General features: G+C 44.2%; 1 protein-coding gene across 1 annotated transcript in view; it reads right to left on the bottom strand.

Annotated features, from left to right (window-relative positions):
- LOC8037254 overlaps positions 1–11,692 on the bottom strand; it is a 30,047-nt gene extending 18,355 nt beyond the window's left edge. The window contains exon 1 of the mRNA XM_002412203.4: positions 11,143–11,692. Coding sequence (XP_002412248.3) covers positions 11,143–11,407 — 265 coding nt within the window. The 5' untranslated portion in view covers positions 11,408–11,692. The remainder of the gene's footprint in view (positions 1–11,142) is intronic.
- Positions 11,693–12,056: the final 364 nt, after the last annotated feature.

Here is a 12,056-nt window from a genome sequence, read left to right as displayed (position 1 = left end):
CCACTAGCTCGGATACGAATTGTGAAAAATAAAAGAGCCGAATCGGTAAGCAACTTACACTGGAAGGGTTGAAAGTAGCTGGCTTCTGCAAAAGTTTATAAAAATGTCGTTATATTCAAGAGTGCTCTGGAATACTTTAGGACATAAGGATTGGTGCATGCATTGTTAATATGACTACCTCTTCATTGTCGCGATAGCATTTTTCAAACTGAAGTTTAGTGTTACGTGTCATGGGGAACTATTTCAATGCACCATGTTAGAATTTATACCTGTGATTTTTTATCTGTACTGTTAATAGACGAAATACAATGCTGGAGAAAATTTATCGGGATAAAATCGTACAGTTTATAAAATAAAATGGCGAGCGGAGTCAATTTGCTCCCACGTCGACGTTATTTCGCGGTGGAAAAAAAACTAGCGAGAGGTAAAATGCAAAATATGGAGTCGAGAATTGGCATTTTGCCCGTGTCATGGTAATGACCCCGAATATGAATACGGGCATAAGTTTTGTAACTTGTCATTTAAAAATAGACGAGTGGAACGTGTTTTATTTACCACAGTTGGTAGGATTTCGTCCCTTGTGCTAGTAAGAGTGTGTTGTAACTCTAGACTGGTGAGAGGCGGCTGCGGCATATTATGCGGCATTCAACGTGAAATCTCCATCGTTACTCATTTCTCGCTTTCTGCCAGATATTAGTGCAGTCATGCAAGCAACACATTGCTGTCAGCGTACTTTCACTGCCGGCCCAAGTGCTGGCCCAGTTTTCGTTTTATCCAAAAATCTCTTGCGGTTGTTCTTTCTTCAAAAGTAGAACAAATAGGGTGTTTCGGGCCCAGAAGTATATTTTATAAAACACTGTTCAGATTTATCACCTGGTCAACGCGGTTCAATCCTCACAGAGGACACTGTGTTCCTCTCACATTAAGCAAAATCCGGTCACGATGTCTTCCACCACGTAAAACATAAAGCTAAACAGTTTATATCCTGACCAATAAAAATCCAATGTTCGACGGAACCAAAAAACCATCTCCTAGCCTTTGAGTTACCTATAAATCCTTCGTCATATGACAGACTCTCGAGGAAAAGTTTGCAAGGAAAAGTTAGGGAATCGGGCTGTACTCATTCATTCTCATTGGCTGCCAGTATGAAATGCATATTTTCATTTTGAAATTCCTAAGGTTGAAACAAAGGAAACTAGAATAAGATCAATTAAAGTTTACGATAAAATAGGCGGAAAAGAGAAGGGAGGAAGCCGACTTCAGTGCACGCCTCCCCCCCTCCCCCTGGCATCATATGCAGTATATGGACATATACGCACAAACGCCTTCTTTTAAGAATAAGGCAGATGAGGAGTGCTGCTGAACAGTGACGTAAGTGATAGTCTAAAGCAAAGCTGAGGTAACATCATAGTCGCAATATCTTTTATTTACTATAACGTCTGTAAGTGTAAATTATATATGAAAGAGCGATTCCGGACCAACATACATTCTTCTCGTGAACCACAATTAGAAACCAATTCCAAGCTATGTGACCAGACGAAAGAAACTGCATCGAAGGCCAACTTCTGAAGATCACACCTTTTTGTTACATGGACGCTCTCAACTATCGTAAAGTTGCTTAAAGCTTAATAGAGCTCGTATTAGCTCAGCTTCTTTGATGTGAACTCAAGCATCGCTCCGGAGAAACGCCTAACTTGACCCGCGTTTGCCAATTCTAGGTGCCGAACTTGAGCCTAATAAGTATTTGCCCCAAGGTGTCTGTGCTAAAGTATTTTTCTTTGGCATTTCTATGGATTTTCTTTAGTTCGCCACATAATTACCAAAGTACCAGACATGAGTCAGAAATACCATGGGTCAACCGAACAACACGCATTGTGCCCTGATTTAGGCACTTGTTTGGCAATTTAGGCCCACATTTGCCAGGCAAAAACACAGTAACGAGACCTGCAGCGAAATTTCAGCATTTCCCCGGGAACTTAGACCCAAAGGAGATAAGTTAGAACCGAACAACCAGGCAATGAAGCCTAACTCTGGCACCTCTTTGACAATGAGGGCTAGCATACTCAGACCTTGGAAAAGAATACTAATTTTCATTATACCTTGGCGTTTTTGTGCTTTTGAGGACCCTACATTTCCAGATAAAACCAAATTTTCGGCCTGAAAACCGTGCTACTCGGGAAAGGCCGAATTCGTGTTATAATTACGGAAAACAGCGAGATATGTTTAAAAAGTTTTCATGACATCATTTCAATCTGTTTTGGCCAAATAACTTTGTTGTGGCGACTAAATGGGTAGTTTGCAAACAGCGATACGACTGCTACGGATGTGGCCCTTAAAAGAGGGGGTAGAGCTCTTGGGACTGGAGTGCAAACACGGCATACATTAATGAGTCTGAGCTGGCCACGGGCCGATGGTGGTTCATAGGGCACTCATAATATCCCTGCACCTAGTCATGTTTCTCCTCGCTACAGAACCACCGAAGGTTCGTACTGAGGAAAACATAACTAAGTGGGTATTTTGCACAATTTGTTTTTTCTTTGTACAAAAAGGGCTATTCAAAACAGGAAGACTTAAGATGCTTACTTCAGACAAGCTATAGAAGGCAGAAAAAGATTCAGCACATCACTTGATGGAGGAAGGTTCGAAGCTTTTTGGAAGATTGCTCACATATGTCTGCTGCTCTTCATGGTACGAGACATTGAATTGTGGAAGATGTGACCAGTCGACTCGTGTGCGGCAGATATGAACTATGTTTTTGTTGTCTCGCGCATGCGTGGTACTCTTGCTGACTGCAAAGAAAATTAAGAACCTTACAACTTTGATCTTTAAACAATTCTCTATTTATTGATGGGTAGAATGTGTTTCTGTCTTTTAGAGCTTCTTTGAAATCTGCTTCGTTTTTAGTGAATACCGCTGTGCGTCTATTTTTGCGAGCTCACTTCGCTTTCGCTACGGTCGTGAAAATGTGTGTCGCATCGCGGTCATGGAGCCTTCTTCGCTATCAGGCAAGCTCTGCACTGACCCACAGAACTAAGACTTTCAGTAGCCCTTAGTTCTTGTTCGAGATAACCGCCTTTTAGAGCTCTCCTCGATAATGTGTGCTTATCGGAAAGTGACTAAGAGATTCCTTGGATGTTTCGGCCGTTATCTGAAGGAACCTGAGTGAGCTACGCACGAAATCGTCTTCTCTCCTTCCCTCAGCAAAGAAGAAACAAACCAATCTGGGCTACTAGTATGTGATTACAGAAAAAAAAAAGCTGGTCCAGATTTGTTGCTTTAATCAATGTGACGAGTAACTTATCCTACCAATTGTAGGCAACACGATGAGTGTGCCTTTGCATACATACTGCACGACTCGGAGGTTTTAAATGGGTCTCACGTGATTGCAATGCCGAGAAAAGTAGTGACATAGCCTCCTATATATTGACAAAACCTGGCAAATAGCCACGAGAAGTGGCCGCCGAAATGGAAAAGGTGGAGGGGCAGACAACGGTCGAGAGGAGAGTCACGTGACTGGTGCCCAGCTGCGGCGAGACGCCGAAGCGCACTTTTCCCGAGTGAACTAGTGGGTTTCTGGTCCTCGCCGCTGCAAAAGCTGTGCGCTGACGTTCAGGTTTCCAGAGAAATGCCTCTGATGCTCTGTGCTACCAGATCCTCGCGCTCCAAATCTGCGACCGGGCGCTCTGTGGCTCCGTAGTCAAACTGCCGGGCTTTGTGAGTATAAAGGAGGCTATGGCAGTGATTAACTGAATGGCTTACGGATTCGTATTTCAGAATAAATGTTCCAAGTAAATATACTTATCCTGATCCCTCTCGCTTTACAGCAAACGCACCCCACTTCCTTAACCGAACAGCTATGTAAGTTTAGGCCAGGCGCCCTAAACGCATGCCTTCCACGCATCGTCAATTGCACCGATTACGTTTTGCAGAAATTGCTTCCATACGGTGTAGCGGTACAGCGCACGGGGCTTTCTTAATATTAATATGTAACTTACGTTCACTTCGACGCGAATATTATTACAAAGTCACAAAGAAAACTTCCAAACCGCTATATGCAATTTGTTGGGGAGGGAGATGGGGTGGGGTTATTAACTTATCATATGGATAACATCTTCGAAACCTTCACTGCTTTGCACGTCTTATCCTCTTATTACACACACTTTTTGAGAAAAAATACTTGCACATCATTTACGGCATTCGAGCATTTTCAGCTTTGAACGTAAGAATACGGGATTATCTTCAAAGCGGAGGACGAGGATGAGGAAAAGCTCTAGTTTACAGTCGCACTCTGGTAATAACAATCGGTACACCTTCCATAGGAAGGTGCACGGCCTGGATATGTGAAGACTCAATTCCAGCTTTATAAACAGGAAATCCCAATAACCAGACATAAATGGCTGCACCCCATAATTTTTCCTTTCGAACATTTGCCACCAAAGACAACGAGGCAGAGGAGCTTTGACAGCTGTCGGCGCGGAAAGCAGACGACGAGTAGATGGCGAACAGATCACGCGACGTATGTACTCGATTTGATCCGACGTTAGCCCCCGATCGAGGAGGTTAGCGTGAGTAATATTTACTCCGGAGTAAACGATCCGCTTCTGGAATGACAGTTATGACATCATTGAGTAAGCGCGAGTAAGTTTTTGAGACTCCACGGTACTTTACTTCGGAGTCAGATCGAGTAAGTTTTGCAACACACCTTATATATATATATATATATATATATATATATATATATATATATATATATATATATATATATTATATATATATATATATATATTATATATACATATATATAGGCTTCTTTACTGCTGAGGTCTCGCAAGAACTGGTGTTCCATTAGTTAATTCTATTTACACGCAGTTACGAACATGCGCACACGCTACTTCAGTTACTGACAGGATGACAACAACAGGACGTATTTTTCCAATGCCGGGCCTCCAGAACTCGCTCGCTGCCTTCCGCCGTACCTTGTCTGCGCGTGCACGCACGTGGCTTAGGAGACGCCAATCAGTTATGCGCAGAGCAAGTTCGCCTGCTTCTTGCGAAGGAGTTGCGGTTACGTCCGAAAAACTCCAAGCTCTGATTGACTCTTAAGCTGCCTTTAGGTCTACGCACTGTCTCAGCAATCAGAGCTCGGCGTCTTTTTGACGTCAACGCAACTCCTGCGCAAGAAGCAGAAGAACTTGCACTCCGCATTGAAGGTAGATAGCTGACTGGAGGCACGACAGCGGGAGGTCCTATCTACCGCTCTAGAGGCCCGTTCACACACTTGCGACTCCTGAGGACATCGTGCCTGAAAAGCTCTCAGAACCTCTTACGACCAGAGAACTCACTGGCGGCACCTATCGGGTAGCCGTGGAACCCTCAGCAGTCCTCCATATTTCCTATTTTATTTTTGTCGAGCATCATTCTATCTTTCTTGGCTCGAAAAGCGTTTGTCAATGTTAAAAAATGTCCATCCCTCATAGGTAGCACGTCCATTTAATTTGGCTACTACGGCGAAACATTTGCATTAGTGAAAGGCAGTTCCGGGGTCCCTGCATACAAGGCGCTAGCGGGCAGGTGCCTTCTCTGCCGTAATGGATTTGAAGGGGTTGTAAGGCGCACGGTCCTAAGAAGCCGCAAGCGTGTGAACGTGCATTAATTCAATCAGTAATTATACCTTACGTCTGGCAACAGCCACGACGCTCCGAGCTTTCGTCGCGCAGACAGCAAATCTATCTTCCAGTGCATTCTAGTGGGGCAAGTGAAACTATGATTCATCTGCCAGACCATGACACACAGCCAAGGCTATGTTCGCGACGTAGGTATTGTTAACGGAAATTATGCTTGCGCGGTAGGCCGTACAGACTGCAAAGAAGCTCCAAAATGACTGCGGCCCATATCTATCCTGTGTAGTTTATCAATCGCTGTAGAACCTTGACCTGATGTACGGGGACGAGACAATCTGTGCTCCGTAGATAGACCAAGTCACATGCCACCAACCCGTTGCGCTCTGGGTCAATAAGCTGTAATACAGTTTGGGAGCATGTTAAAAAAAAATGGGTGGGACCAGCCTCCGCTCCGGTCATTTTCGGAAAGTTTAGTTGGCAACGGAGCGTGGTCATCACGTATAATTGTGACTCTTTGTTCTGCCCAATATGAATACGTCTCGTCTTAAAAGATACTCAAACACAGGGCACTTTATGTCGATTGTCGATTAACTCATTGAGTAAGCTGTTATAATTAGCCGTGATCGTTAAGATAATTTTCCTTTTTCGCGAAAGAAGGCATTATTTACCGGCCTTAAATACTCCCTAGCTGCTTTAGATTGCTAGAAATCTTGAAACATTATTCGGAATGGATTTGGCAAAGTGATTTGTCACTGTCAGAAGGAGACAAATATTGTGTAAAAGTAACACAAATCTATGACCCGAATTGTAACTCAACAGATAGCGTAAATTACCTTTTTAAGTTGCAAACACACGCGAGGGATATCGTTCATGATATACGCATGACTACGGAAGGAGTTAGGTGCGCAGGCAAGGGACTAAAAAAGAAAGTTCGACACTTACTCACAACAGCGTATACGGCCGCCGGAAATATTATCAAAATATTTAAAAAAGGCATGAAGCGTCTTCTCCGGTTTAAGCGAGCAAACTACATTGCTTCGGGAATACATTCTATCACGAACGAACGAAAGCGTTGCGCTGTCTGGTCCTCACCAGTGATGGAGACTTTGTTTACGATTAGATACGAAGAGACACAACAGAAGCTCCGATATCAACTGGACTAAAAGCTTCTGTTGGCGACTCCTGCTCTTTCAAACAAACTAGAACCACGTTATGTTTACGCGATTTTGCGCACGTGCGTCATCGCTTTCGTAGGCTAGAAGACGTGTGCACGAACTCAAGAGCTTTTCTTCAAGTTCGCGGCCAAATTTGAATAGTTAGTGATTTCCCCCAAGACTGGTTCGACAGATGAATAGACAGATCCGAACTAGTCTCCCAAGTTACGAGTCACAATTATTTTTTAAGAAGTTCATTTTATTTTTATATTTTGTCTAAGAGGCTGAGAGACTCTTGTGGCAACACTAGAAACGTGACGTCAAATGTATAAAGGGCGCAGCACGGCTTGCTTCCAACGGGTTGCGAGAGTTTGGTGTGAAATGAATGCTATAGAACCTCGCGCTAGGAAAACAAACACGAAAACGCGCGAAATACTTTTGTTTGTCAGATTGCCTACTTGATTTGCAATATACAAAACATGGGACGTTCTCCGCTGGAGGTGACAAATGTTTAATATTGTTTTTGGCATGATCTTTACTTTTCCGTTTTGTTCAATGACTACTTTGAATTCAAAGATAATATATAGCGTGCCTGAAAGAGTGTATTCCAAAAATCTGTCTAGTTTAGCAAGCGCGAAAAAAAGAAGAAGGAAGAGCTGGAGTTTTTTTTTTTTAAGCGAAGCTCACGAGGCTCTTTATGAGAATAGTAACATAAGATCAATCATATCCAATAATAGAGCGTAATTTTCAGTGTACGTTGCCGCTTGGTTTTGTACAATTGTCTTATTTTGCTCGTTCCGAACGGTCCCTGTGACGACTAGCCATTTCGCAGAAAATTAGAGACTAATTCAAGCTGCTATTTAAACATTTCGCTTTCCCATGAATGTTTACTTTACGCAGTTATTGAACATACTAGTCATTAGAACTCTATTAGTTGAATTTCTTTCTACAAGATTGATGAGTATAGATTCCAAGGGTCATTAGTAATGACATGACTGGTATTAGTTTAGTAATAAACATGAAAGCCGTGTACAACACCCTGTAACGCCGAATTAGAGCGCAGCTCTTGAGGAGGAGGAGGGAAGGGTACTGGGGGGAAGGTATAGCCCCTCCTCCCTCCTCCTCACCTCCTCATCCTGCCTGCTACTCCTCCCTCCAAGCTGCGTCGCCGTCGCCTCACGAAGGTCACGTGACCTCATGGGGGTCACGTAACCCCTGTGAGGTCACGTGACGATGGCGTCATCGTCATCGTCACTGATGACGTCATCAGTGACGTCACACGTCCCATAATGCACCGCGCGGTTACGCCGACGGCGACGCCGCTCAAGCCGGAAACGGTCGCCTAAGAGCAGCGCTCTAACATAACCTATTTACGTGTCCGTACATGTTTTGTGGCGATGCTAAAGGCTAACTAATAATATACATAAAGTAACGCATTGGCGAATGGTTTCGCAATGCATAAGAGCACCCAATTTTATCACGTCGTAACACCGATCCTTTCTCATTCGCGTTGCTTTTTATTTTGGTTCAACGGTTTCATTATTCGTCCTACGTCGCCTCTCCAGTGACGGGCTCTGTAGGCGGTTACAATCCAGGGATTAACTTGTCCAGACAGAGATACTCGTAGAACCGATAACACGCCCTCTGCTGTCTGCAGCGGTGCCAATCCTCTTTGAAGCTCGCTTATGTGTGCCTATCGTTGACCTCTAACAAGAAATGGACATTGTAAAGCGTAATTGCCTGCAAACAAAAATACTATTCTTTATTTTGTAACATACAAACAATTGCGGTTGAAGTCAATTGTGCCCCAGTACGAAATTTCAAGTAGTCCCTCCCTGCTCGGCAGGGACGCATCCACGTGCGCATGGGGGCGAATGTGTCAAGCAGTTCCATGTGACCTTCCAACGGCATGGCATCCTGCAGTCGGTTTTCTTTAAGAAACTGCAGCGGACATATCACAAGCTCTAATATTTGTGAGCTGCTTCACTTTTGCGTATTTTGCAAAGTTATGCTCTTCGGTCAGTTGAGTTGCTTATTTCCGGGCTCCATTCCAATTAAACACGTTTAATAAAATATTACGACGATCTAGAAGTGTCATATGGTTTTTCACACTAACGAGAAAAAGATACTAGACTAATAGGGCAGTCACTAATTACATATTGCGTTGTCGTTTAATTCAGTAATCTAATCATTGCGTACAATCAGTATTGTTTTTATATTATAGGACAATATATATACTCTAGACATCTTGGTTATATTTCACTTGTACGTTCTATGTGATTTTGCGAGCGCATAAACAGTAAAATGCACAGATTATATTGTCAAGATAATTTCGAGGAGTAGAGTATTTGATCTCGTTGGGCTATTTGAGTTCAAACTCATATTATTGGTATTTCGAAACAAACCCTACACATAGTTATGATTTACGTGGTATTAGCCCCATTGCATCAAATTATAAAAATTGTAGGCTTAAGGCTGTTTTTTGTCTGTGTAATAAAAGCTCAAGTTTTGCAACCCTCTTCGCCACTGACCCGAGAAGTGTATGCACAGGTGATTCCTTATCAGAGCCCGATAAAAGACTGACAGCTGCTCTAAAAGTTAGATAGAAGTGTATCGACATATGGCGTGATTTCTGAAGAATCAACCGATGCACTGCTCTTTCTTCTGGTGCTGCGTGGAAAATGGCAAAAATCTTACATTTCCTTGCTCAACCGTTTCTTTATTCACGTGAGTTCTAAAAAAGGTCTATATTTCATGGTTGCCTACAGCTTTCGTCTCAAATTGTCAGTGATGTAGACATTTGGCGTCATTCAGCACTTGTCGCCGGTTTGAAGTCCGTTGATTGGTGTTTCAGATTGGTTCATCCAGAGTCAACTGAGTCCCATTAATGCTATATACGGTTTGAGATATAATGCATTCGCTGCACTGAAAGCAAGTCTCAGTAAAGGGCCATTCCGACGCATTCTGTATTTACGCACTGGACGCTCAATCTTTTCTTATCTCTTTCCTCTAGATTCTTCAAGATATGGTGGAACGTTATGGACTAGCCACAGTCCGAGATTAGACTTTCGCGAAAGCGACAATGCAAAAAAAAAAAAACTGAAATAGTTTTTTTTTTGTTTAGTTAGACTCTGAACTGGTGTTGTTTATTTTTTTATTGTCATATTTGTCAAAATTCGTATTGTTAACTAGTTATTTCTTCACACAAAAACGTCCACGATCAAAGACGTTGCTGCGAGTTAGATGGACTGCGATCATTTACGATTACTTCGCTTGTGTTTATGGTTCACAATGTCGTACTTCCTTCACGTTTGACACAGCCACGAGTTACGTAGAAAAAAGATTGCCAATAAGATAGTACCGACTTCATAATCTTTTTTTTTTCTTCTATTTTGGCAACGAACATTCATTGTTAACACGCTTTTGTACATACAGGATCGTGGGTCTTCACTTCGACAAAAGATATCACCACCTTCTACATAAGTGTACATGAAGCTTGAGGCTAGAGATTTGGATTATCTCAAACTTTTACAGATTTTGACTCTAATGGTTAGCTGAGCATGGTTCGTCAAACCTTTAAATCGTTTCCTACCTGTGATATTGATAAACTACGTAGCAATACCCCCCCCCCCCCCCCCCCCCCCATCCACCCCGTTTAACTCCTATTCATCCAGATAAACGGCTTGCTGTGTGAATAACGTACACGATTCTAAACGCCAGGGTTCTCAAAATGTTCGTATGAGCTTCTGGCTTACAAGGTTTGAGATAAAACTGGTTTGGTGTTACGTACTTCCCATCCCATTGATTGAATAGAGCGTACTACTAGATGTGGCCAGTCAATGTCCAGAAGCTAATTTTTATTGTCCTAGATCGCCAAGGCGTGTACCATTTCTCTTTACATCTTGTCAGATGAGCTGCTACAACACCACAAAGACAGAAAGACGCAGTACTAAATTGTCTACGTCAAATGAAGTAGCGAGCGCGGGGTGCGGATTTGACACAAGTGCTGCGTCAGTGCTACAAACTCGTTCTCGCACTCTTAGATCACGAGTTCTGAGTCAACGCTGACGTAGCACTCGCGTCCCGCCAATTTGTGCGTCTCGCTGGTCTCTTTGCAGGTGCCGTAAAAAATTTAACCACCACGACCCACTATTTAGGCAGTTGGACAGGGGCCAGGTGTAATGCATGCAGTATTTAAAGTCCGCATGAATAAAGTTTAGTTGTAAGTCAGAGCTGTTGTCTGAGTCTTCTTTTACCTTCTCTCTGTCTTTACAGTGTTTGTACTTTTAATAATGAGGCAGTCAAAGTTAGTCTGGGTGGTGCTGGTTAGAACCAGCGGGTGCCGAATTTCGGCGAGCGTTCCTCACCTGCCAAGTTGAGCAGGGTGTTGTTGAGCACCAGGGGCCAGGCCGCCACCTCGCGGCTCACGGAGAACTCGCTAAGCATGCCGAAGAACAGCAGACCGACCACCTTGCCGGAGGCGTGCATGAACACGTTCACGCCGGCGCAGGCCATGGCCACCACCCAGCTGTAGGCCGAGTCCGGGCCGGTCTTCCGTCTCCGGTGCCTCGATGTCGTGGTCCTAGTCGAAGCCCTTCGGGACTCGGTGGTACCTTCCTTCGCGGACGGCATCGTAACAGCCGCGTCGCGAGTCCGCGGCTTCGCCGAATGCCCGTGTCGTCACCCTCGTTGCTCGTATTCGCTCCTCCTTCGGGGTCGGGTGCACCGGCGTTGCTGCTCAGAACGCGGGCGGCGGTCGGGGAGTCCCTACGCCTACGCCTGTGGGATTCCGAGTGGTTGGAGCGGGCTCTTTTGACGCTCATACTGCCGCCAGGCTGACGTCCTCCGCTCGTCGTATCGGGCGAGGCGGTGCTCTCCCTCGTCTCGTTACAGGGCCCCGTGCCGGGTTCCCCAGGTGAGGGAACGTTCGTCCCCAGGTGTCGTCTTTGTTCTTCTCTTATCTGTTAAGCGGACGGCGCCGCTTTCCAGTTCCTGTTCTGGGACGTCCGCGAGTGGTGGGAACGAGAGTACGCGCTTTGATAAAACGCGGTAGCGAAGTAAGCTGGTGTTTCGGAAGCGATGATCCTTGGACTGCATTCTAGAGGCCAGTTTACACGTTTAGGTTTGGCAGCGATCGACGGAGTTGCAACCGAATGTACCCATTGTATGACGAGAAAGCATACTAGCACCATCTCTATCAGGCAGCACTAAAAACATTCTCGATCCGCGTATAAAATCAGTGAAGAATTTGCAATATCTACGAGATGAAACCTATGCGTTT

This window comes from Ixodes scapularis, unplaced genomic scaffold, assembly GCF_016920785.2.
Source record: "Ixodes scapularis isolate PalLabHiFi unplaced genomic scaffold, ASM1692078v2 PGA_scaffold1__304_contigs__length_218370807, whole genome shotgun sequence".
Taxonomy (NCBI): Eukaryota; Metazoa; Arthropoda; class Arachnida; order Ixodida; family Ixodidae; genus Ixodes; species Ixodes scapularis.
This window is presented reverse-complemented; position numbering and strand designations above follow the sequence as displayed.